This window comes from Triticum dicoccoides, chromosome 1B (assembly GCF_002162155.2).
Source record: "Triticum dicoccoides isolate Atlit2015 ecotype Zavitan chromosome 1B, WEW_v2.0, whole genome shotgun sequence".
Classification (NCBI taxonomy): Eukaryota; Viridiplantae; Streptophyta; class Magnoliopsida; order Poales; family Poaceae; genus Triticum; species Triticum dicoccoides.
The window spans coordinates 321049097-321072652 of record NC_041381.1 but is presented as its reverse complement, the minus strand read 5'-3'; the positions used below and the strand labels follow the sequence as shown (position 1 = coordinate 321072652).

The 23556-nt window shown below is 48.8% G+C and overlaps 1 protein-coding gene across 1 annotated transcript; it reads right to left on the bottom strand.

Annotated features, from left to right (window-relative positions):
• Positions 1-19856: 19856 nt before the first annotated feature.
• On the bottom strand, positions 19857-22147 carry LOC119350354 (QWRF motif-containing protein 7-like). Its single transcript, XM_037618229.1, has 5 exons — positions 21662-22147; positions 21296-21532; positions 21092-21181; positions 20851-20958; positions 19857-19919 (listed from the first exon to the last, which is right to left on the bottom strand). Exons 1-5 carry the CDS (start codon positions 22145-22147, stop codon positions 19857-19859), a joined length of 984 nt encoding a protein of 327 aa, XP_037474126.1.
• Positions 22148-23556: the final 1409 nt, after the last annotated feature.

Below are 23556 nucleotides of genomic sequence, written 5' to 3'. Positions count from 1 at the left end.
AAATAATATGCGGAAACGAACAATCCGCAGCCTCGCCGAAGTCTACCAAGTAGCAACAACAAATCCATGGAGCGACACGGCCATCACCTTCAACGCCAGCGACGAACCTAAGTTCCGAACAGCTCAAGCACCAGCCGCATTGGTCCCCAGTTCAATAGTGGACGGCTTTTGTCTTACCAAGGTACTCATGGATGGTGGCAGCGGACTAAACCTCATCTACGAGGAAACTCTTCAAAAAGTGGAAATAGACTGGAGCCGCATTGAGCGAAGCAGCACAACCTTTAGAGGAATAATCCCTAGTCGGGAAGCGCGCTGCACAGGAAAAATCACACTTGATGTGGTGTTCGGCTCGTCGGACAATTACAGGTGCGAAGAGGTCACGTTCCAAGTGGCCCCATTCAGCAGCGGATATCACGCTATATTAGGACGAGAGGCATTCCCAATTTTTCAAGCCATACCCCGCTACGGGTACATGAAGCTTAAGATGCCTGGGCCCGGTGGAATAATCACTCTCGTTAGTGATCCGGACATAGCACTCCGCGCCGAAAACAAGACAGCCGCATTAGCCCTGGAGGCACTATCCGAAGCCCTAGCGGCGGAGGAACTCACTGCGCTGCGCTCTACGGTGAATAGGGACGATGTGATACTCGATAAGAGACCCAAGTCCACCTTCTTTAAACCAGCGGATGAAATAGTCAAATTCCAGGTCCATCCAACGGACCCAACAAAGACGGCCTCCATCGGGGCACAGTTGAACCCTGATGTAGATGCCGCACTGCGAAAATTCCTTCGGGAAAATTGGGACATCTTTGCCTGGCACCCTTCAGATATGCCAGGAATCCCACGCAGATTGGCAGAACACAGCCTAAACAACAGGCTCTTTGGCGATTTTCCGAACCCAAAAGTCAGGCAATGGGAGAAGATCTAGCCAAACTACTAGAAGCCGGATTCATCAGAGACATCAAACATCCGGACTGGCTAGCAAACCTGGTAATGGTACCAAAGAAGGATAAATCCTGGCGCCTATGTGTCGATTTTAAAGACCTCAACAAGGCCTGCCCAAAGGATCCCTTCCCCTCCCCCGCATCGACCAAATAATCGATGCTACTGCAGGGCACGATTCATTGTGCTTCCTTGACGCATACTCCGGCTACCATCAAATTAAGATGGCGGAGGCGGACCAAGCCGCAACAGCGTTCATTACTCCATATGGACCATTCTGCTTCAATACGATGCCCTTCGGACTCAAAAACGCCGGCGCAACATATCAGCGCATGATTCAGACATGTCTGGCTACCCAGATCGGCAAAACAGTAGAGGCATACGTAGACGACGTAGTCGTCAAAACCAAACACGTCGAAACTCTAGTAGACGATTTGAGGCTCACATTCGACAACCTACGAGCATATGACATCAAGCTGAATCCGGAAAAATGCATTTTCGGCGTACCAGCCGGAAAGCTCCTGGGCTTCATCGTATCCAGTAGTGGAATTGAAGCAAACCCAGCCAAGATCCGAGCTCTGTCATAGCTGGATATTCCAAAAGACCTCAAACAAATACAAAAATTGACTGGATGCGTGGCGGCTCTAAGCCGCTTCATCTCCCGTTTGGGAGAAAAGGCATTGCCCCTCTATCGCCTCCTCAGGCGCACCGAACACTTCGAGTGGACGGATGCTGCCACTGCCGGACTCGAAGAAATAAAAGCCATATTGGCAAAAAATCCGGTCCTGGCTGCGCCTAACCTGGGCGAACCAATGTTGTTATATATCGCGGCAACACATCAAGTTGTAAGCGCCGTGCTCGTCGTCGAACGAGTAACAGAAGGGCACAAATTCCCTCTTCAAAAACCAGTGTACTACATATCCACTGTCTTAACTCCCTGCAAGTCCCGGTACCCGCATTATCAAAAGATAGCGTACGCGGTGTTCATGGCATCCCGGAAGCTCCGACACTACTTCCAAGAGTGTTCGATAACAGTGGCCTCCGAAGTGCCCCTCAACGACATTATAAACAACCGCGACGCGACGGGCAGGATTGCAAAATGGGCCATTCCATTTTATATAACTTACAAACCTCGGCGAGCTATAAAGTCGCAAGTCCTGGCCGACTTCGTCGCCGAATGGACTGAAGCCGAACTCCCTAAAGAGTACGGCGCATACTCCAATTGGATTATGCATTTCGACGGCTCCAAAATGTTGGCCGGCTTGGGGGCTGGCATTGTATTGACGTCCCCAACCGGGGATACAGTCCAATACGTACTTCAGAAAATGTACACGGACTCCAACAATGCAGCCGAATACGAGGCCCTCTTACATGGCCTCCAGATGGCAATCTCCATGGGCATTCAATGCCTAGAGGTGCGCGGGGATTCAAACCTTGCAATATCCAAAGTAAATGGAGACTTTGATGCCAAGGATCCGAAAATGGCAGCCTATCGTAACGTTGTCCTAAAAATGTCCGCCGGTTCGAAGGACTCGAATTCCACCATGTAGCCCGGGATAATAACCAAGCAGCCGACGTATTGGCAGGCGTCGGCGCGAAACGCGACGCTGTCCCTCCAAACATCTTCCTGGAACGGCTCTTTAAGCCATCCGTACTATGGGAAGAGGAGTCCGGAAATAACAACCCGGAAGCAGCCGCACTACCCAACACAGAACAATCTGACATAATCGGCGGCTCAGCCGATGAAATAACACCTTCAGCCCATGAAATAATGGCAGTAATTGCCCCGTGGACAGAGCCATTCCTAGCCTACTTAATTAGGCAGGAACTTCCTGAAGACCAAAATGAGGCCCGCTGCATAGTTCAGCGATCTAAAGCCTACAAGGTCCACGAGGGAGAACTTTATAAGAAAAGCACAACCGGAGTCCTGCAAAGGTGTATCTCCGAAGAGGAAGGGCGAAACCTTCTGGCTGAAATTCACGCTGGACTAGGCGGACACCACGCCGCAGCTCGGGCCCTTGTAGGCAAGGCCTTCCGTACAGGATTTTATTGGCCGACGGCCCGGGTAGATGCTCAGGACTTAGTCCAAAGATGCGTTGGTTGTCAGCTCTTTGCTAATCAGAGCCATATGCCACCTACCGCCCTCAAAACTATACCCATTACCTGGCCGTTCGTGGTCTGGGGGCTTGACATGGTTGGACCCCTTAAAGGGGGAACCCACAAGCAAAGGTACCTATTGGTCATGGTGGACAAATTCACCAAATGGATAGAGGCCAAGCCAGTTAAAACGGAAGAGTCCGGACCAGTGATAGACTTCATATTCGGGGCAGTACACCGTTATGGCGTCCCCCATAGCATCATCACCGATAACGGCACGAACTTCACGGCCGACGAGGTCAAACTCTGGTGCAAAAATATGGGCATTAAGCTTGATTATGCTTCAGTCTATCACCCTCAAACCAACGGTCAAGTTGAGCGAGCAAATGGTCTGATAATGAGCGGCATCAAGCCCAGACTAGTATGGTCCCTTACGGAATCTAACACGCACTGGGTAGAAGAGCTTGACTCCGTGCTCTGGGGGCTGCGGACCACGCCAAACCGTACTACCGGTTTCACACCATTTTTCATGGTATACGGCGCAGAGGCAGTCTTGCCCTGTGACATAATTCATGACTCACCTCGAGTGCGCATGTACGAAGAAAGAGAAGCCGAGCTTGATCGGCAAGACAGCTTGGATGCATTGGAGGAAGAACGCGATGTGACAAAGGCCTGTTCTGCATTCTATCAGCAGCAGGCTCGAAGATATCAAAGCAGAGAAGTACGGGCCAAAACTTACAACGTTGGCGAACTAGTTCTACGCATGCCGGACAAGAAAAAGGACAAACTCAAGCCCAAATGGGAGGGTCCCTTCATCATCGACCAAGTCCTGACCGGCAGAGCATACCGTCTGCGAAATGCATCGGACAACCGACTAGAGCCGAACCCCTGGAACACCGCCCGCCTCCGAAGATTTTACGCCTAGCGTCGGACTAAGAGTTCGTTTCCTTCCTCCGTCCATATTTTTACACTTCAGCCATCTTTCCATTTCTCTCTTTTCTCTCACATTTTTCATAAAAGCCCTTAGAGGCCTATTTGCGCATTGTTCGCACACACTTGATGTGCTATCCGCACTCTTTATACCTAGGGGCTTCTTTACCAGAAGCTTACTTATCCGGGCTTCATGCCCAGCACATGTGTCAAACTTCCACATGTACCTTTTATTCACCATTATATGCATCGATATGACTTAAGTTTTGGCCAAGCTGGGTTGCCTGGCTCCTGTGCTAACCCCTACGTTCCCGATTGTTCGGCTAGGAGGTAAAGGGAGCACCTGTGCGATTGTTACTGCCGGGTCAGCCGGATGTGTACCTCAGACTGGGTGAAGCTGAAAGCTAGCGTTCTTAAGGGAATATTCGGTCGGTGACTCGAAAGATGATTTTTTACATATTTTTCTCTGCCCCCAGATGTTTTCCTGCTTTTTTCGCAGTCCGGACATGCACTTTAGGGCATACCTCCCAGGGAAAGGAACCCTTAACGGAACTATTCTCCCTGGAAGATGTTTCTTACTAACCATGTAATATAACATAACTAGTTGGGCACTTGTCTGATAAAGCACTAATGACCCCTACGCCTGGTCTCCATGCATGCCCTGGTTTTTGACATAACTGAGAAAGTATTCGGACACACTCCGGACTCTAGGGTCCCGAGGTCGAAGCGAAAAGGTCGGCAAAGACAAACGATCTACAATCCGGCTAGAAGGCATTTTACATGTCATCTTAAATACATCGTCATACCGACTGACTGTACTCATCCTCAATCCCATCTAACAGGCTGTCTAATTTACAGTCCCGTTGGGAATACTTAGCGGCCAACTCTACTTGGCCGTACACTAAGCTCACAGGGATCTCCTTCCCATCGGGCCCCACTGGTCCGACCTCGGCCATGTGGTTTGGATCCGCCTTCTTGTACCGCGTCTTCACCATGGCCCAGGCCTCCCTGGCACCTTGACGGCAGGCAGATATCTTCCATAAGCGGAAGCGCTGCCGTGCTCCATTGAAGCTTCTCCGCAAGCTCTCTAAGGCCCTCGGGTAGGGAGACGGATGGCCATAGAGCCTGGACGACGCCACTCATCGCCTGCCGAACACGTTCGAGCAGTTGCACCAGCTCGGGAAGTTGGTCACCCGTATAAACGGGCATTTCCTCCGCAGGGCGACCTGTGAGCGCACCTACAGACATATTTCTATCAATAGGCTTCCTCGCCGAACTCTTCTTTTCAAAAGAATTCGCTCAAGCACTTACCATAGATGCCGCGATGAAGCCGCTGATTCTCCTTCACGGAGCCAGACAGCTCGGCCCGAACACCTTTCAGCTCTTCCCCAAGCTGGGTGTGGGCATCCTGGAGTTTGTTCCTCTCCTGCTGTACCTTCATAAGCACCCTCTCGCTGGCCTTCAGCTGGCGTAGTAGGTGTTGCTTGTCCGGATCCAGTCCGGCAACATCTGCAATATTAGTGTCATATTTACACGCACGCCGTACACCGCTTATCTTTTTGAAATAATGTGTTACCACGAGGGGTCTCTGTGTCTCCTCCTGCGGCAGCAAGTGCGGCCTCAAGTTGGGCCTTGCACTCTTGCAACTCCTAGGACAATTGGGCATTCTTCTCTGTAAGATCCTGCAAATTATATGATCCTTAAATCAGTTACTTTAACTACTTTAAGTCTCGGGGGCTACTGGCATATATAACCATTAAAATCTCTTACCCGTATGTCTTTTACATATTGCTCCGTGGCTCTGGTTAAACCATCTCGAGCAGCACGAAGGTGCGCGTCTCCCACGTTAAATGCAGTCAACGCCTCTGGGGAGAAACACGCGTCACGCAGAACTGTCCGGCGACGCCTATGATTCATGGCGCTCTCCACCTCAGACCTGGTGGCGGACAACCGGTCGGCATCCTCCACTGGAGGAGAATCTGGCTCGCGCCTTGCGCTCGCCTCTCCCTCCGGACTAGGCGTAGGAGCTTGGCGGGCGGAGGCTTGGTTGGCAACCTCTCCGGACACCGTCCGGCGAGTGCTCTTTCTCCTGGAAAGATCATGAGCGTTAATACACCTCCTAGAAATCCTTTTCCTAAATGACAAGACGCGAGCTATACCGTTGCGGTGACGTTTCGACCCGCGCCGCACTCCTCTTCCGCCTGCGGGGCCGGACTGACCCTTGTTGATCAGCCGCCGTGGGCTCGGCTTCCTGCCTTGAAGGCACCTCCTGCGAGACACCATTATATACGGTGGTCAGAAATGCGCAAGGGCGAAATGATGGTATCAGGACTTCGGTCATATTCACCTGGGAAGCCGGGGTTAGGCCCGGGTAGTCAGCCGTGATGGCGACTAAAGCATTGTCCATGCTGAGTTGGTGGAACACCCCGTCAATTAGCTCCACCTTTATGTCCGGATCCTCTTCGGAGGCCGGATCAAGGGATCTTCCCGAATCCTCGGGTTGTGGGGCCGGACTATGTATGCTCTCCACAGTCCGGCGCAGTTCCTGCGTCAAATCCATAAAATAAGGTACTTAACTTTGAAAGCACGGGTCGGACAAATGAACGTCCGCTTACCCAGCTCCGAGGGTTATTCATTGAGAACCCATTCAATGGGCTCGTCTGGAGGAAGTCTTCCTTCTCCCCTTGTACAGGCCGGACAGAGTCTTCACCAGATCTTCGGCCGACTCCGGCCCTTTGCGGCCATGACGGGTGGCATCATTTTCCCCGTTGAAATCCCACATGGGGTGGACCCTGTATTGCAGCGGCTGCACCCCCCGCATTATGCACGTGGCCATGACTCCAATCATGGTCAATCCGGAATGGGCCAGCAATCTTATCCGGCCCATCAGATACTGGATGCCCTTGTCTTCCTCCAGTTGAGGGCTTCGCGGGCGCCAGCTTAGGTGTTTCTTCAGAGGAGCCCCACTAAACTCCGGGAGGCCGATCCGAACTAGGTCCGGCAGTGGAGCGTCTTCTACATAAAACCATTCCGAAGGCCAGTCTTCGGACGTCTTCTTTGGGGTTCCGGATGGATATCCGGTCCCGGCGATGCGCCATATTTCGGCACCGCCCACTTGATATATTGACCCCTCGTGAGAACGGGGTACGAGGCAGAACAGCCTCTTCCACAGCGGAAAATGGGGCTCGATGCCCAGGAACAGCTCGCAAAGAGCTACAAAACCCGCGATGTGCAGAATAGAGGCGGGCGTGAGGTGATGAAGCTGGAGTCCATAGAACTCCAGAAGCCCGCGGAGGAACGGATGTACGGGAAATCCGAGCCCCCTTATTAGATAGGGGACGAAGCACACCCGCTCTCCTTTAGAGGGGCTAGGGGTGGCCTCCGCTTGCTTCCCACCTTTGTAGGTGGCCAGCCCGGCTCGAACCGGGACCATAAAGGCCGGAGGAAGATATCCCTCTGCTTGAAGCTTCACCAGCTCGTTGTGCGGAACCGAGAATCTTCTCCAATCTCCTGGCGGAGGGCTGGGAGCACGAGAGGAGGAGCCACGTCGATGGTCCATGATGGAATGGGTTTTAGGTCAGAAGCGCTCCGATGAGTACTCGCGGAAGGAGGGTGGTGTGATTTGGACCTGGATTCTTATCTCTCTTATAGGCAAATTATTTGCGCAGGTAGGGGGTAAAGCATAAAAGATACCCTAGCTTTTCGCATTCGTGCGACGCGTGGAAGAGGGCCATTATTGGGCGTGGAAGCCAAGGAGCGCAACATTCATAAGGAAGTCGGACACTATTCGGCAAGCACATGGAATTTGGAGGAGAACCCTCCTTGCAACGCCGAAGACTATATATGCGCTGGACTTGTCGTCACTGAAGCCTGGTTCGGGGGCTACTGAGGAAGTCCTGGACTAGGGGGTGTCCGGATAGCCGGACTATCATCATCGGCCAGACTCCAATACTATGAAGATAAAAGATTAAAGACTTCGTCTCGTGTCCGGATGGGACTTTCCTTGGCGTGGAAGGCAAGCTTGGCGATACGGATATGTAGATCTCCTACCATTGTAACCGACTCTGTGTAACCCTAGCCCTCTCCGGTGTCTATATAAACCGGAGGGTTTTAGTCCGTAGGACGAACAACCATTACAACAATCATACCATAGGCTAGCTTCTAGGGTTTAGCCTCCTTGATCTCGTTGTAGATCCACTCTTGTACTACCCATATCATCAATATCAATCAAGCAGGAGTAGGGTTTTACCTCCATCGAGAGGGCACGAACCTGGGTAAAAACATCGTGTCCCTTGTCTCTTGTTACCATCTGCCTAGACGCACAGTTCAGGACCCCCTACCCGAGATCCGCCGGTTTTGACACCGACAATGACCATATCATATGACTTATATTGATTGCATGTGATGTTTATCCTTTATGCATCTTATCTTGCTTTGATTGACGGTAGCATTTTAAGATGATCTCTCGCTAAAATTATCAAGAAGTGTTCTCCCTGAGTATGCACCGTTGCGAAAGTTCTTCGTGCTGAGACACCACGTGATGATCGGGTGCGATAGGCTCTACGTTCAAATACAACGGGTGCAAAACAGTTGCACACGCGGAATACTCAGGTTGAACTTGACGAGCCTAGCATATAACAGATATGGCCTCGGAACACGGAGATCGAAAGGTCGAACGTGAATCATATAGTAGATATGATCAACATAGTGATGTTCACCATTGAAAACTACTCCATCTCACGTGATGATCGGACATGGTTTAGTTGATATGGATCACGTGATCACTTAGATGACTAGAGAGATGTCTGGCTAAGTGGGAGTTCTTAAGTAATATGATTAATTGAACTTAAATTTATCATGAACTTAGTCCTGGTAATATTTTGCAAATTATGTTGTAGATCAATAGCTCGCGTTGTTGCTTTCATATGTTTATTTTGATATGTTCCTAGAGAAAACTGTGTTGAAAGATGTTAGTAGCAATGATGCGGATCGGATCCGTGATCTGAGGTTTATCCTCATTGCTGCACAGAAGAATTATGTCCTAAATGCACCGCTAGGTGACAGACCTATTGCAGGAGCAGATGCAGACGTTATGAATGTTTGGCTAGCTCAATATGATGACTACTTGATAGTTTAGTGCACCATGCTTAACGGCTTAGAATCGGTACTTCAAAGACGTTTTGAACGTCATGGACCATATGAGATGATCCAGGAATTGAAGTTAATATTTCAAGCAAATACCTGAGTTGGGAGATATGAAGTCTCCAACAAGTTCTATAGCTAAAAGATGGAGGAGAATCGCTCAACTAGTGAGCATGTGCTCAGATTGTCTGGGTACTACAACCGCTTGAATCAAGTGGGAGTTAATCTTCCAGAGAAAATAGTGATTGACAAAATTCTCTAGTCACCATCACCAAGTTAGTGGAACTTCGTGATGAACTATAATATGCAAGGGATGACGAAAGTGATTCCCAAGCTCTTCGTGCTGTTGAAATCGACGAAGGTAGAAATCAAGAAAGAGCATCAAGTGTTGATGATTGACAAGACCACTAGTTTCAAGAAAAGGGCAAAGGGAAAGAAAGGGAAACCTCAGGTAGAATGGCAAATAAGTTGTCACTCCCGTGAAGAAGCCCAAAGCTGGACCTAAGCCTGAAACCGAGTGCTTCTACTGCAAAGGAAATGGTCACTGGAAGTGGAACTACTACAAATATTTGGTGGATAAGAAGGATGGCAAAGTGAACAAGGGTATATTTTGATGTACAGGTTATTGATGTGTACCTTACTAGTGTTTATAGTAGCCCCTGAGTATTTGATACTTGTTCGGTTGCTAAAAATTTAGTAAGTCAAAACAGGAGTTACAGAATAAACAGAGACTAGTTGAAGGGGAAGTGACGATGAGTGTTGGAAGTAGTTCCAAGATTGATATAATCATCATCACACACTCCCTATACTTTTGGGATTAGTGTTAAACCTAAATAAATGTCATTTAGCTTTTGCGTTGAGCATGAATATGATTTTTTTTACCAGGAACAGTAGGAAAGGCTCCTACTGTGTTATTATATTATATATAAAAAGAAGGGTTGTACAAAGGGTATTTACATGATGGGGGGGTGTAAGATACAAAGTTGCCAACTTTGTGGCAAATAGAACTAAGAAAACAAAGTGAAACCACTAAAGGGAATGTACAAGGTTCAGCACAAGGGGCCTATGCTCCTCTTTGACTCTATGTTGAAGAAGACCAAAGTCCTTTTTGAATCTGTCCAGCCAGGAGGTTAGTGAAGGAGTTATTGCTCGAAAGTTCTTGTTATTCCTCTCCTTCCAAATACTCCAAGCTGCCACAATGAATTTCTCCAGGAACAGTGGGGTGTGATGAGAGTTTCTGTGATCTTCTACAGCTTGTATTCGGCCCAGGAAAGGTTCCCAGTTAAGCCCAAGTTTGGCCCAACAGAGTTTACTGAAAGTGCATGTGAAGATCATGTGTTCCACTGTTTCCTCAATGTTCAAACCACATAGGAGGCAATTGTGGTCATCCCCTATGTTGTAGTGCCTCCGTTTCAACATGTTCCTCGTATTGAGTCTGTCATGGAAGAGCAGCCAAGCAAAGACTTTCAACTTCATCGTGCATTTTGAATCCCAAATCCATCCAAATATCTGCTGCACTTGGACATTCTTGAAGCATGAATATGATTTGATCATGTTTATTGCAACACGGTTATTCATTTAAAATCAGAGAATAATTGTTGTTCTGTTTACATGAATAAAACCTTCAATGGTCATACACCCAATGAAAATAGTTTATTGGATCTCGATCGTAGTGATACACATATTCCTAATATTTATGCCAAAAGATGCAAAGTTAATAATGATAGTGCAACTTATTTGTGGCACTGCCGTTTGGGTCATATCGGTGTAAAGCGCATGAAGAAACTCCATAAAGATGGATTTTCGAAATCACTTGGTTATGAATCATTTGATGCTTGCGAACCGTGCCTTTGGGTGAGATGACTAAAACTCCGTTCTTCGGAACAATGGAACGAGGAACAAACTTGTTGGAAATAATACATACTGATGTATGCAGACCAATGAGTATTAAGGCTCGTGGCCGGTCTCGTTATTTTCTGACCTTCACAGATAATTTGAGCAGATATGGGTATATCTACTTGATGAAACATAAGTCTGAAATAGTTGAAAGGTTCAAAGAATTTCAGAGTGAAGTGGAAAATCATCATAACAAGAAAATAAAGTTTCTGCGATCTGATCGTGGAGATGAATATTTGAGTTACGAGTTTGGTCTTCAATTAAAACAATGTGGAATAGTTTCACAAACTCACGCCACCTGGAACCCCACAATGTAATGGTGTGTCCGAACGTTGTAATCGTACTTTACTAGATATGGTGCGATCTATGATATCTCTTATCAGTTTACCACTATCGTTTTGGGGTTATGCATTAGAGACAGCTGCATTCACGTTTAATAGGGCACCATCTAAATCCGTTGAGACGACACCGTATGAACTATGGTTTAGCAGTAAACCTAAGCTGTTGTTTCTTAAAGTTTGGAGTTGCGATGCTTATATGAAAAAGGTTTTTCAACTTGATAAGCTCGAACCCAAATCGGAGAAGTGCGTCTTCATAGAATACCCAAAGGAAGCTGTTGGGTACACCTTCTATCACAGATCCGAAGGCAAAACATTCGTTGCTAAGAATGGATCCTTTCTAGAGAAGGAGTTTCTCTCGAAAGAAGTGAGTGGGAGGAAAGTAGAACTTGATGAGGTAACTGTACCTTCTCCTGAATTGGAAAATAGTTCATCACTGAAATCAGTTCCAGTGATTCCTACACCAATTAGTGAGGAAGCTAATGATGATGATCATGAAAATTCAGATCAAGTTACTAAAGAAACTCGTAGGTCTTCCAGAGTACGGTCGGCACCAGAGTGGTACGGTAATCCTGTTTTGAAAGTCATGTTACTAGACCATGATAAACCTATGAACTATGAGGAAGCGATGATGATCCCAGATTCCGCAAAATGGCTGGAGGCCATGAAATTTGAGATAGGATCCATGTATGAGAACAAAGTGTGGACTTTGGTGGACTTGCCCGATGATCGGCAAGCCATAGAAAATAAATGGATCTTCAAGAGGAAGACGGACGCTGATAGTAGTGTTACTATCTACAAAGCTAGACTAGTCGAAAAAGGTTTTTTTTGACAAAGTTCAAGGTGTTGAATACAATGAGATTTTCTCACTAGTATCGATGCTTAAAAGTCTGTCTGAATCATGTTAGCAATTGCCACATTCCATGAAAATTGTCAAATGGATGTCAAAACTACAGTCCTTAATGGATTTATCATAGAAGAGTTGTATATGATACAACCAGAAGGTTTTGTCAATCTTAAAGGTGCTAACAAAATGTGCAAGCTCCAGCGATCCATCTATGGACTGGTGCAAGCATCTCAGAGTTGGAATATACGCTTTGATAAGTTGATCAAAGCATATAGTTTTATCCAGACTTGCGGTGAAGCTTGTATTTACAAGAAAGTGAGTGGGAGCACTACAACATTTCTGATAAGTATATGTGAATGACATATTGTTGATCGGGAATAATGTAGAATTATTCCGCAAAGCATAAAGGAGTGTCTGAAAGGAGTTTTTTCAAAGAAAGACGTCGGTAAAGCTACTTACATATTGAGCATCAAGATCTATTGAGATAGATCAAGATGCTTGATAAGATTTTCAATGAGTACATACCTTGACAAGATTTTGAAGTAGTTCAAAATGGAGCAGTCAAAGAAAGATTTCTTGCCTGTGTTGCAAAGGTATGAAATTGAGTAAGACTCAAATCCTGACCACAGCAGAAAATAGAAAGAGAATGAAAGTCATTCCCTATGCATCAGTCATAGGTTCTATAAAAGTATGCCATGCTATGGACCAGACCTATTGTATACTCTGCCCTGGTTTGGCAAGGGAGTACAATAGTGATCTAGGAGTAGATCACTGGACATTGGTCAAAATTATCCTTAGTGGAATAAGGATATGTTTCTCAATTATGGAGGTGACAAAAGGTTCGTCGTAAAGGGTTACGTCGATACAAGTTTTGGCACTGATCCAGATGACTCTAAAGTCTCAATCTGGATACATATTGAAAGTGGGAGCAATTAGCTAGAGTAGCTCCATGCAGAGCATTGTAGACATAGAATATTTGCAAAATACATACGGCTCTGAATGTGACAGACCCGTTGACTAAGCTTCTCTCACGAGCAAAACATGATCACACCTCAGTACTCTTTGGGTGTTAATCACATAGCGATGTGAACTAGATTATTTACTCTAGTAAACCCTTTGGGTGTTGGTCACATGACGATGTGAACTATGGGTGTTAATCACATATAGATATGAATATTGGTGTTAAATCACATGGCGATGTGAACTAGATTATTGACTCTAGTGCAAGTGGGAGACTGAAGGAAATATGCCCTAGAGGCAATAATAAAGTTATTATTTATTTCCTCAAATCATGATAAATGTTTATTATTCATGCTAGAATTGTATTAACCGGAAACATGATACATGTGTGAATACAAAAACAAACATAAACGTCACTAGTATGCCTCTACTTGACTAGCTCATTAATCAAAGATGGTTATGTTTCCTAACCATAGACATGTGTTGCCATTTGATTAATGGGATCACATCATTAGGAGAATAATGTGATTGACATGACCCATTCCGTTAGCCTACCACTTGATCGTTTAGTATATTGCTATTGCTTTCTTCATGACTTATACATGTTCCTGTAACTATGAGATTATGCAACTCCCGTTTACCAGAGGAACACTTTGGGTGCTACCAAACGTCACAACGTAACTGGGTGATTATAAAGGAGTACTACAGGTGTCTCCAAAGGTACATGTTGGGTTGGCGTATTTCGAGATTAGGTTTTGTCACTCCAATTGTCGGAGAGGTATCTCTGGGCCCTCTCGGTAATGCACATCACTATAAGCCTTGCAAGCAATGTAGCTAATGAGTTAGTTACGGAATGATGCATTACGTAACGAGTAAAGAGACTTGCCGGTAACGAGATTGAACTAGGTATTGGATACCGACGATTGAATCTCGGGCAAGTAATATATCGATGACAAAGGGAACAACGTATGTTGTTATGCGGTTTGACCGATAAAGATCTTCGTAGAATATGTAGGAGCCAATATGAGCATCCAGGTTTCACTATTGGTTATTGACCGAGAATAGTTCTAGGTCATGTCTACATAGTTCTTGAACCCGTAGGGTCCGCACGCTTAAGGTTTCGATGACAGTTATATTATGAGTTTATGAGTTTTGATGGAACCGAAGGAGTTCGGAGTCCCGGATGAGATTGGGGACATGACGAGGAGTCTCGAAATGGTCGAGACGTAAAGATCGATATATTGGACGACTATATTCGGAGTTCGGAAAGGTTCCGAGTGATTCGGGTATTTTTCGGAGTACCGGAGAGTTACGGGAATTCGCCGGGGAGTATATGGGCCTTATTGGGCCATACGGGAATAGAGGAGAGAGGCCGAAAGGAAGGAGGCACGCACCCCCCTCTAGTCCGAATTGGACAAGGGGTGCGGCCCCCTTTTCCTTCCTCCTCTCCCCCTCTTTCCCCCTTCTCCTACTCCAACAAGGAAGGAGGGAGTCCTACTCCCGGTGGGAGTAGGACTCCCCTTGGTGCGCCCCTCCTAGGCCAGCCGCCCCCTCCCCCCTTGCTCCTTTATATACGAGGGCATGGGGCACCTCTAGGCACAACAACAATTGATCCCTTGGATCTCTTAGCCGTGTGCGGTGCCCCCCTCCACCATATTCCACCTCGATAATATTGTAGCGGTGCTTAGGCGAAGCCCTGCGACGGTAGAACATCAAGATCGTCACCACGCCGTCGTGCTGACGGAACTCTCCCTCGACACTTGGTTGGATCTGAGTTCGAGGGACGTCATCGAGCTGAACGTGTGCTAGAACTCGGAGGTGCCGTAGTTTCGGTGCTTGATCGGTCGGGCCGTGAAGACGTACGACTACATCAACCGCATTTTTATAACGCTTCCGCTTACGGTCTACGAGGGTACGTGGACAACACTCTCCCCTCTCGTTGCTATGCATCACCATGATCTTGCGTGTGCGTAGGAATTTTTTTGAAATTACTATATTCCCCAACAGTAGTCCCATCGTAGGAATTCATGATCCATTACTTCGTCAGTGAAGCAAAGGGGGTGTGCGGCACCTCTATGCCCGGCTACATCACGACGCAGTTCAAATGAGTCTGGTCTGTTGTATTCGGCCCGGCCGGATTTGCTTTTAATATATCCGGCGTGACGGTCATCATCACGCGTTGGGGCGCGCCCCCGTGATCCATAGATCGATCTTGACTATCCTGCTTTGTTTTCCAATACGTCTCGCAGGTCCTGTGTGTAGCCCCGGGCCTTAGTGTTTTTGTTTGATTGGCGACGGGGTGTGGGCTGGTGTTCGGGCTGATACGCCGCTTTGTCTCGGCTAGGAGGTGGCCGGTCAGCCGCATCCTGCACTGGTAGTGTAGGCTTTAATGCCTCCTCCTCGAGCTGAGGTAGCAACCTGCGCTTTGGGTAACTTTTGGTTGGGCGCTCGAGTCCGTATTCCTCGGCTGCCAAAACCTCAGTCCATCTATCAGTTAGCAGATCTTCATCGGCTTGAAGCTGTTGTTGCTGATTTTTCTTCAGGCTTTTTGCAGTGGCTATAAGCCGGCGCTTGAAGCTCTCCTGCTCGACGGGATCCTCGGGCACGATGAATTATTCGTCGCCGAGGCTCACCTCGTCTTCAGAGAGGGGCATGTAATTGTCATCATCTGATTCTCCATCCGTTGCCTGTTCCCTAGGGCTAGCTTGCCCATCCTCCCGTTCAGCCTACTCGAAGCTTGGCTGGGCGGGATTGTTTTCATCCTCGGCATTATCCGGAGTGCTATTGTCTCTTGTGCCGGTATCGCTATTTTTGCCATGGCGGGGCTTAGAGCGGCGCCTATGACGCCGGTGCTTAGATTGCTTCTCAAGGGGATTATCCTCCGTTGCCTCATTGCCATCGCCTTCTTTGGGCGTGCCCACCATATATATATCATATTATGAGGTGGCTGTCCAGCGCCCTGTGGGCGGTGGTTTCTTTTCTTTTTCTGCATCGTCTTCCATACCATCGATGTCTTCAGAGTCGAAGTCAAGCATGTCGGTTAAGTCATCGACAGTGGCTATTAAGTGGGTGGTGGGTGGGGAAAAAATTTCTTCGTCGTCAGCTTCCCACTCAAACCGGACATAGTTCGGCCAGGAGTCTCCTGACTAGGAGAGAGACTTTAATGAATTTAGCACGTTGCCCAAGGGCGAGTGCTGAAAGATAGGTGCCCAATCAAATTCGATAGGCATGGATGCACTCGGTTCGGAGCCTATGGCCGGAGACGAGTCCGAGGGTCCGATGGCACATGCCTCATCGGAGGCGAAGTCTGTGTTCGGCTCTATCGCCGATGAGTGTGTGGCCTCCGTGTCGGGGTCCATCCACCCGTCCTCGGATGGCACGATCTGCTCCGGATTAAGGGCCGGGGCAGCCGCAGGTGTGATCTTCCGAACACCGTCCGATGGAAGATCTAAGTCATGCTCGTCCGGACTGTAGGCGCACCTGACATGGGCTCGACTCCGTCGAAGATCAAGTCTCCGCAGATGTCGGCGGTGTAGTTCAGGCTTCCAAACCTGACCTGATGACAAGGAGCGTAGCTATCGATCTGCTCCAGATGGCCAAGCGAGTTGGCCCGCAGTGTGAAGCCGCCGAATACGAAGATCTGTCTGGGGAGAAAAACCTCACCCCGGATCGCATGGTTGTAGACGATGGAAGGAGCCATCAAGCCTCATCTTGACGACACAGTGGAACTCTCAATGAAAGCACCAATGTCGGTGTCAAAACCAGCGGATCTCGGGTAGGGGGTCCCGAACTGTACATCTAAGGCTAATGGTAACAGGAGGCGGGGGACACAATGTTTACCCAGGTTCGGGCCCTCTCTATGGAGGTAATACCCTACTTCCTGCTTGATTGATCTTGATGATATGAGTATTACAAGAGTTGATCTACCACGAGATCGTAGAGGCTAAACCCTAGAAGCTAGCCTATGATTATGATTGTTGTTGTCCTACGGACTAAACCCTCCGGTTTATATAGACACCGGAGGGGGCTGGGTTTACACAGAGTCGGTTACAGAGAAGGAGATCTACATATCCGAATTGCCAAGCTTGCCTTCCACGCAAATGAGAGTCCCACCCGGACACGGGACGAAGTCTTCAATCTTGTATCTTAATAGTCCAACAGTCCGGCACAAGAACATAGTCCGGTTGTCCGAGGACCCCCTAATCCAGGACTCCCTCAGACCCCACAAAGCCGACCTGCATCCTGTTTTACGGGTCGCTTTGCGAGGTCTGCCTGTGCGGCCGTCCTCCCCCAAACCCGCAAAATATAAATTTGCACTCAATTTGCACCTCAATTTGCATTTCTTTGCATTTTCAACCACATTGATACATAGGACATCACCAAATTTTTGCGAGAAAAGCAAGCCCAAAGAAAACAAGAACCACAAGTATGCATTTTAGAAGATTTCCAACTTCCATAACTGCTCCCACGAGTTGAAGCAATATCTTCTCTATGCACTCATTGTTGATCTGCGGATTCTTGATCTTTACTTCTTCATTGTTCTTGTTTGGTTCTAAAGATGTAGTCGTTGCTTCCCCTCTAGTTGCGCATGCATGCGGTTCATTGCCTTCGATTGCAATAAGGAGTGCATGAACGTCTATCAATTTTCTTTTTATCAATAGATCAATGTATTCACCTTCTCAAAACCAAAATCAGCATCCATTTTCCTACACGCATGATGATGTTTCAAATGAGCAAACATAATGAGCTATCCAAATGAGCCGAATGCAAAACAGCACGCACCCCGTTGTTTTCGCATTTGAAGAACACCCATCCGGGGTGCTTCGACATGCCCGAAGTCAGCCGTAGCACTGTCCGCGGGCAGTCGTCCCACTGTATGAGCGGCATCGGCGAGCCACAGAGCCTCTGCGCGAGGGCCGAGCCCGGCGGCCGGCCGGCCGAATCCATGCCGGCAAACCGGCGGCGGCGGCGAGCAGACGAACCGGCACCTTCATGCGCCGATCAGCCCTTGCCGGGGCTGCGCGAGGTGCTTCCCGACAATTCCATAGCTTGGCGTAGCCGCCGGCGGCCTGGAAAGCCAAATCCGGCCACCGGCGATGAAAACGCCGCAGATCCGCAAGGTCCCGGCCCACCGATGTAGGACGAGGGGGGGGGGAGGGGAGGGCTACCTTGTGCGTCTGGAGGCCTTCCCGCATGCTCCCGCCGGCCACTTTCGCCGGAATCTTGGGCGGCGGCGGGGCGAGGGGGAGAGGGAGGTGGTTGGTGGGGGAAAAAGCGCGGGCTGAAATGTCCCCCCCCCCCACCACCAACCGTTCTCACTATATGCAGGGCACCGACGGGCCGGGGGGAGGGGCGCGAATACGCGGGTTGAGGCCGAACTTTTGCCGCGCCCCTCAAATTTTTTTACGGGCCAGCCGCGTTTGCTATGTCTGTTCGGGCGGGGTTTTCGCCATCAGCCCGCATTTTGGTGGTTATTTTGCGGGGTCTGCTAGAGTTGCTCTTATGTCTCCATGTAAAGAAATGTTAGGCAGCAATCCTCCTCGTAGGTGTAGCAATTTTAGACAAACACTCCCAACTTTTCCAAACACGTACGCATGCACCAGAGGGTGACTGTGGATCAGCTTGGAGCAATCTCAGGTGAGAGCATGTACTAGCAATCTTCCTGTACACACGCATTATCAGCTCGTACCATGCACCAATTAAAGTAGTTGGACGCCTCTTTCGGAGACCTAGAGTACATATGCCCAACTACCCTTTGCACAAAGCCAACGATAGGTTATGCGATACAACGACCGAGAGAAACCTGGCTAGCACACAAATTGACAGAAACAAAGTTGTGCTCTGTATTTAGTCTTTTTTTTGGGGTCAGTCTGTATTTAGTCGACTGTCCTAACCAGTCCCATCAAAAATTAGAGGTGCTCATAGGAATAGAGTATGTGCGCGTGCGTTGATAGGAATGAGTACATGCACATATATATGAGCGCTTGCATCTGTACTGTGTTAAAAAAAAACAGTACACCAAAAATTAGCTTGCGTGTTGGGTTGGGCGTTTGAACCCCTGCAACAGCGCACCATTTATTTTACATTCCTTTTTCTTTCTACACACCTAAAATGTGTCATTATCTATGTTGGTGTACTATTTTCTACTATCTCCGTCAATGTCAAAAATGATATTACATTTTGGGATGGAGGGAGTGGTTTGTATTACCCTGTGGGATCCATACGTCTGCCATAGCATGCACAGTTGACGGCAACAAACAACGGCCGGTAGAACTAATCGGACGCTGTAGTAAAATGTGTCCTTATTTTTTTTCTTTTGCGGGTTAAATGTGTCCTTAACTTGGTTTACAACTTTTCCAGTTAGTGTATGATTTTATCATCGCGCTGCAAGTCAAATTGTGGCCTTTTACATACAACTCGTCGATATGACTAGCCACCGAACAACTCAAATTACAGTATCCATATAGTATATAGATAAGTCACAGAAGAGTTCTAGATTAATCTTAACTCAACCGAAATATAGCAACATGGGACCGCATCTCTCATGATCATCATCTACATAATTTATTTCCGACAAGCATACTTGAATCTTGTAGTACGGGACCGGCCGGTCCTAACTCCTATTTGTGATGATATCTCCCGTCATGATGGCACTCCGCTTTGGTGATAAAAGGGCGACGTAGGGACCCCGGTCATATCAAGCACTAGGAGTAGTCAATCTTTTGCTTTGCCTGAATTAGATTAGCTCGAAGGCTTACTTCCTGAACCTGCAAACATAGACCCAAGAGTATTCAGTTGTGAGCTAGGAATACGTGTGAGCCTTTTCAAATTGAAAATTGAAAAGAAGTACTAGCATACAAGGCTAACGAAAATGCAAATCTGCACCACGCTGCATGCATGGATATGCACAACGCTAGTCATGCACTCACTCCCTTCTTTTAACACTAAAAATCTAAAATGCACACCCTTCTCTGCAATGAACTCATTAATTTTATGGTATGAACATTTTTTTTTGACCAACGAAGGTGGCAATTATGTTCCACACTGCCTCTGGACTCTAGAAGTTTGTTCATTCACATCAAGAAAATCCTCCCAAAAAGGCATAACAACTATCCACAAATAAAAGGTGTAACAACCATATTACTCTTATTGTAATAATTTGCTCGTGGAAATGCAAAAAAAGAAAATAGAAATTGTTATGTATGTCTCGTTCAACTGAGAAAATAAATTGAGACAACTTTACAAATTTATTCACACAGAACTAAGCAAAAATGTTCACCATCTTGCAACATTTTAGTAGTTTAGTGAGTGAACATATAGTTTGTTTTCATAATTCAGAACATGGAATCTTGCATGGGTCTTAACTTCGACTAAAAAAAATTATATGATGGTTGAGAAATAACAAAACCACATATAAAAGACTGTAGTTCACCAATAAAAAAAATATCCATCATGGCCCACTCGGTTAACAAAATATCATGCGAAGACAACTTTTAGAAATTTGTTCATGAAGAAATAAAAACGTGGAGTGCCGCGTGGATCCAATGTTGGATCCAAGAAGTAAGAATTTCTCGGACGATCGAGAATCAACAACGATCAAACACGGCTTTGTTCTGGTGGGACATAATAACCCAGCTTTGTTCTGGTGTGGGACATAGCCCAGAGGCCAGAGCTCAAGAACGTGGACCGTCTACCCACCTGGAGGTCAGTGACAATCCTGCACAGCCGCATGACCTCCTCGAGCCCTGCCATCTCCTCCTGCATTGTCCTCGCGAGCTCGTCGACCGAGCTGCTGGTGACACTACCCTGAACGCCAAGCACCGGCGGCACACACAAAAGTTAGGGCCGAAACGACACGCAAAAGTCTCTCGGTTACTCGTCCCTACTTGAAATTTGCACCGGCAAATACATGTAGGAACTGATGAATAAATGCATGTACCGTGGCATAGAACATGTCAGCCCTGGCTTTGATCTCATCCACGGTGCCCGCGCAAGCAAGCATGGTTTCGTGCAACAGCTCCAGGTTGGCCTGCATTTTTGTAGTAGTAGCTTATAACTTACCAACCGACCTGATGTCGTGCTGCATACATACACGCCAGGAGAAGTAAAAAAATGTACGTGCGTTACGAGAGACAGCACGTACTCGGGCGCCGTCGGATAAGGGGAGGGAGGTGGAGGCGGCGGAGAGCACCCGGCCGAGGTCTGCGACAGCGTCGGAGTGCGGTTCTCCGAGCGTCTCCCATGCGGCGAGGACGGGGAGCTGCGGGCGCAGGAGCCTGCCCAGCTTCACCTTCTGCCGCCACCGCTGCGCCACAATCCGCTTCGCCGTGTGGATGTTGCGCAGCTCGGCCACGCGCCGCCACACGTACAGCAGCTTGCTCTGCATGCGGCCACGCCACGCGCATCGGCGAGAAAAATGACCAGGTAATCGCATCACTACTAGTACGTACGGTTAACGGTTGCACGTTGTAGTATAAAGAAACTGCATGCATGCGTCGGCGTGGCTCACCTCGGCGGCGTAGGTGGCGCGAGTCATGGCCTTCTCCATACGTGCGTTCGCGAGCCGCCACTGCATCAGCCGCGCGGTGAGCACGCGCGCCCGGTGCGCCACGTCTTCCTTCTTAGGCGTCGTCGGCGTCTTCCTCGGCACGCTCGGCCCTCTGCCGACGCCCTCGGAAGGCGACGACTGCCCAGTGCTCCGCCTACGCCTCGTCTGATGATCCCAGGCACCCCTCGCAGCGAAGCCCGGCTCGGGTGACGACCGGCACGGGGACATCACCACAGTGTCCGCGCTGCGTCGTCGCGTCGTGTCCGCCGAGTCGGCGACGCCGGCGCTGGGCTTCCTGTAACCGAAGGATGCTGCCTTGCAGAGAGAGCGCACGAAGTTGGCGGTGGAGAAGGCCGGAGCGGCGCGAGAGGCCGAGCCGGGGCTGCGTGCCAGGCGGTGAGGTGATGGCATTGGGTGTCGCGTGGTGCTGGCACCGTTGGACTCCATGGACGACGGTAATAGGATCAAGGACAAGACAAAATTAATATATAGATGGAGAAAGCAACGAGGTGCCGGCCGCAAAACGGGGTTCAGAGGCCTGAATTGAGAGCTGCAACGCACATGCCGGTTCCCCTTGTTGTCGGATTAGCTACAGGTGGGACATTTCAAAGGATGCATGCTAGCTACTCCAGTACAGTAATAGTACGTGCTACGCATTAGGAGGACAGATGGCTGGTGTACAGTTGGTGTTTAGGGCATGTACAATGCATAGCCTCAAGGTGATGCCTCGCATGCCACGTAGGATCGGATATGACGTAAAGTAGGTTCGGATAGGGAAGCGGGATCCTCTCCAGGAGGCAGGTGCTTGAAGAGAAAAAAATGTGGTCCGGTGACAAAAGCTGAAAAGGTTGAAGTGAAAAGTAGGAGTGAAGTGCACTGTAGGTCCCTAAACTATTCGAGGGGTGTCAACCAGGTCCTCGAACTATGAAAATCGACATGTGGGTCCTCGAACTATTGTAAGTGTCTCAGTCACGTCCAAAACCTGCCCGACCCAGTCTGACCTACCGTTGACTGTTGCCACGTCGGACAGGGGTAACGGAGGTGGATGGATATTTACAAAAAACACCCCGAATCGTTTCAGATCTCCATTCCACAGGCGTCGATGGCTCCGGTACGGCGGCTCCCTGGAGATCCTCCTCCACAGGCGGCCGACGACTAGGATCCGATCGAGTAGCATCTAGCATAGGAGGATGAAGAATCATGGCAAGGGGAAGAGGAAGAGGAAGAGGCTGGATGGCGGCGGTGGCGGCACAAGAAACAGCGATAAGCTCGAGGAGCAGTCGGTCACCGGCACCGAGGGCGAGGGCGAGTGCCGGTCGATCTTCTTCGTTGTAAATATCTTGATCGACAGCAGTCGCGCGGTGGCCTCCCTCTACAAGGTGGATCATCCCTACCCGTGCTCCCCGAGTCCCAGGCGGCTTCACCCGGTCGCCACCATGGATGCCACGGCCGGCATCACCTACGTGCCCCTGCAGACACGTAGCCGCAGCCGCAGCCGCAAACGCAGGTGGATCCTCGCCATCAGCGCCCGCCGCACCATCGTCTTCGACGCCGACACCGAGGAGCTCATCCCTGGGCCGGACCTCCTCAGCGAAAAGGAATCCCCCGCGCTCGTGTACGTGGAGGACAAGATCTACGCCCTCTCGACCTTTCCCCAGATAAAGGGAGAACGGGATTTGGAGCCTTGGTTCGAGGTCCTTGACCTGTCCACTGCCAGAGTCGTCGACGGCCGCCTCCAGGGCTGCTCCTGGGAGGAGCTTCCCAGCCCGCCATGCTTCCCTTCTCCGTCTCCAGGGAGCCGTACTGTGGAGGAGGATCTCCAGGGAGCCGCCGTACCGGAGCCATCGACGCCTAGG

Coding starts and splice junctions, on each gene's coding strand:
- LOC119350354 (XM_037618229.1), bottom strand. CDS start 22,147: ATGGAGTCCAACGGTGCCAGCACCACGCGACACCCAATGCCATCACCT. Junction 20,959..21,091: donor CTGACATGTTCTATGCCACG/GTACATGCATTT, acceptor CTTGGCGTTCAG/GGTAGTGTCACCAGCAGCTC. Junction 19,920..20,850: donor GGATTGTCACTGACCTCCAG/GTGGGTAGACGG, acceptor CTATGTTTGCAG/GTTCAGGAAGTAAGCCTTCG.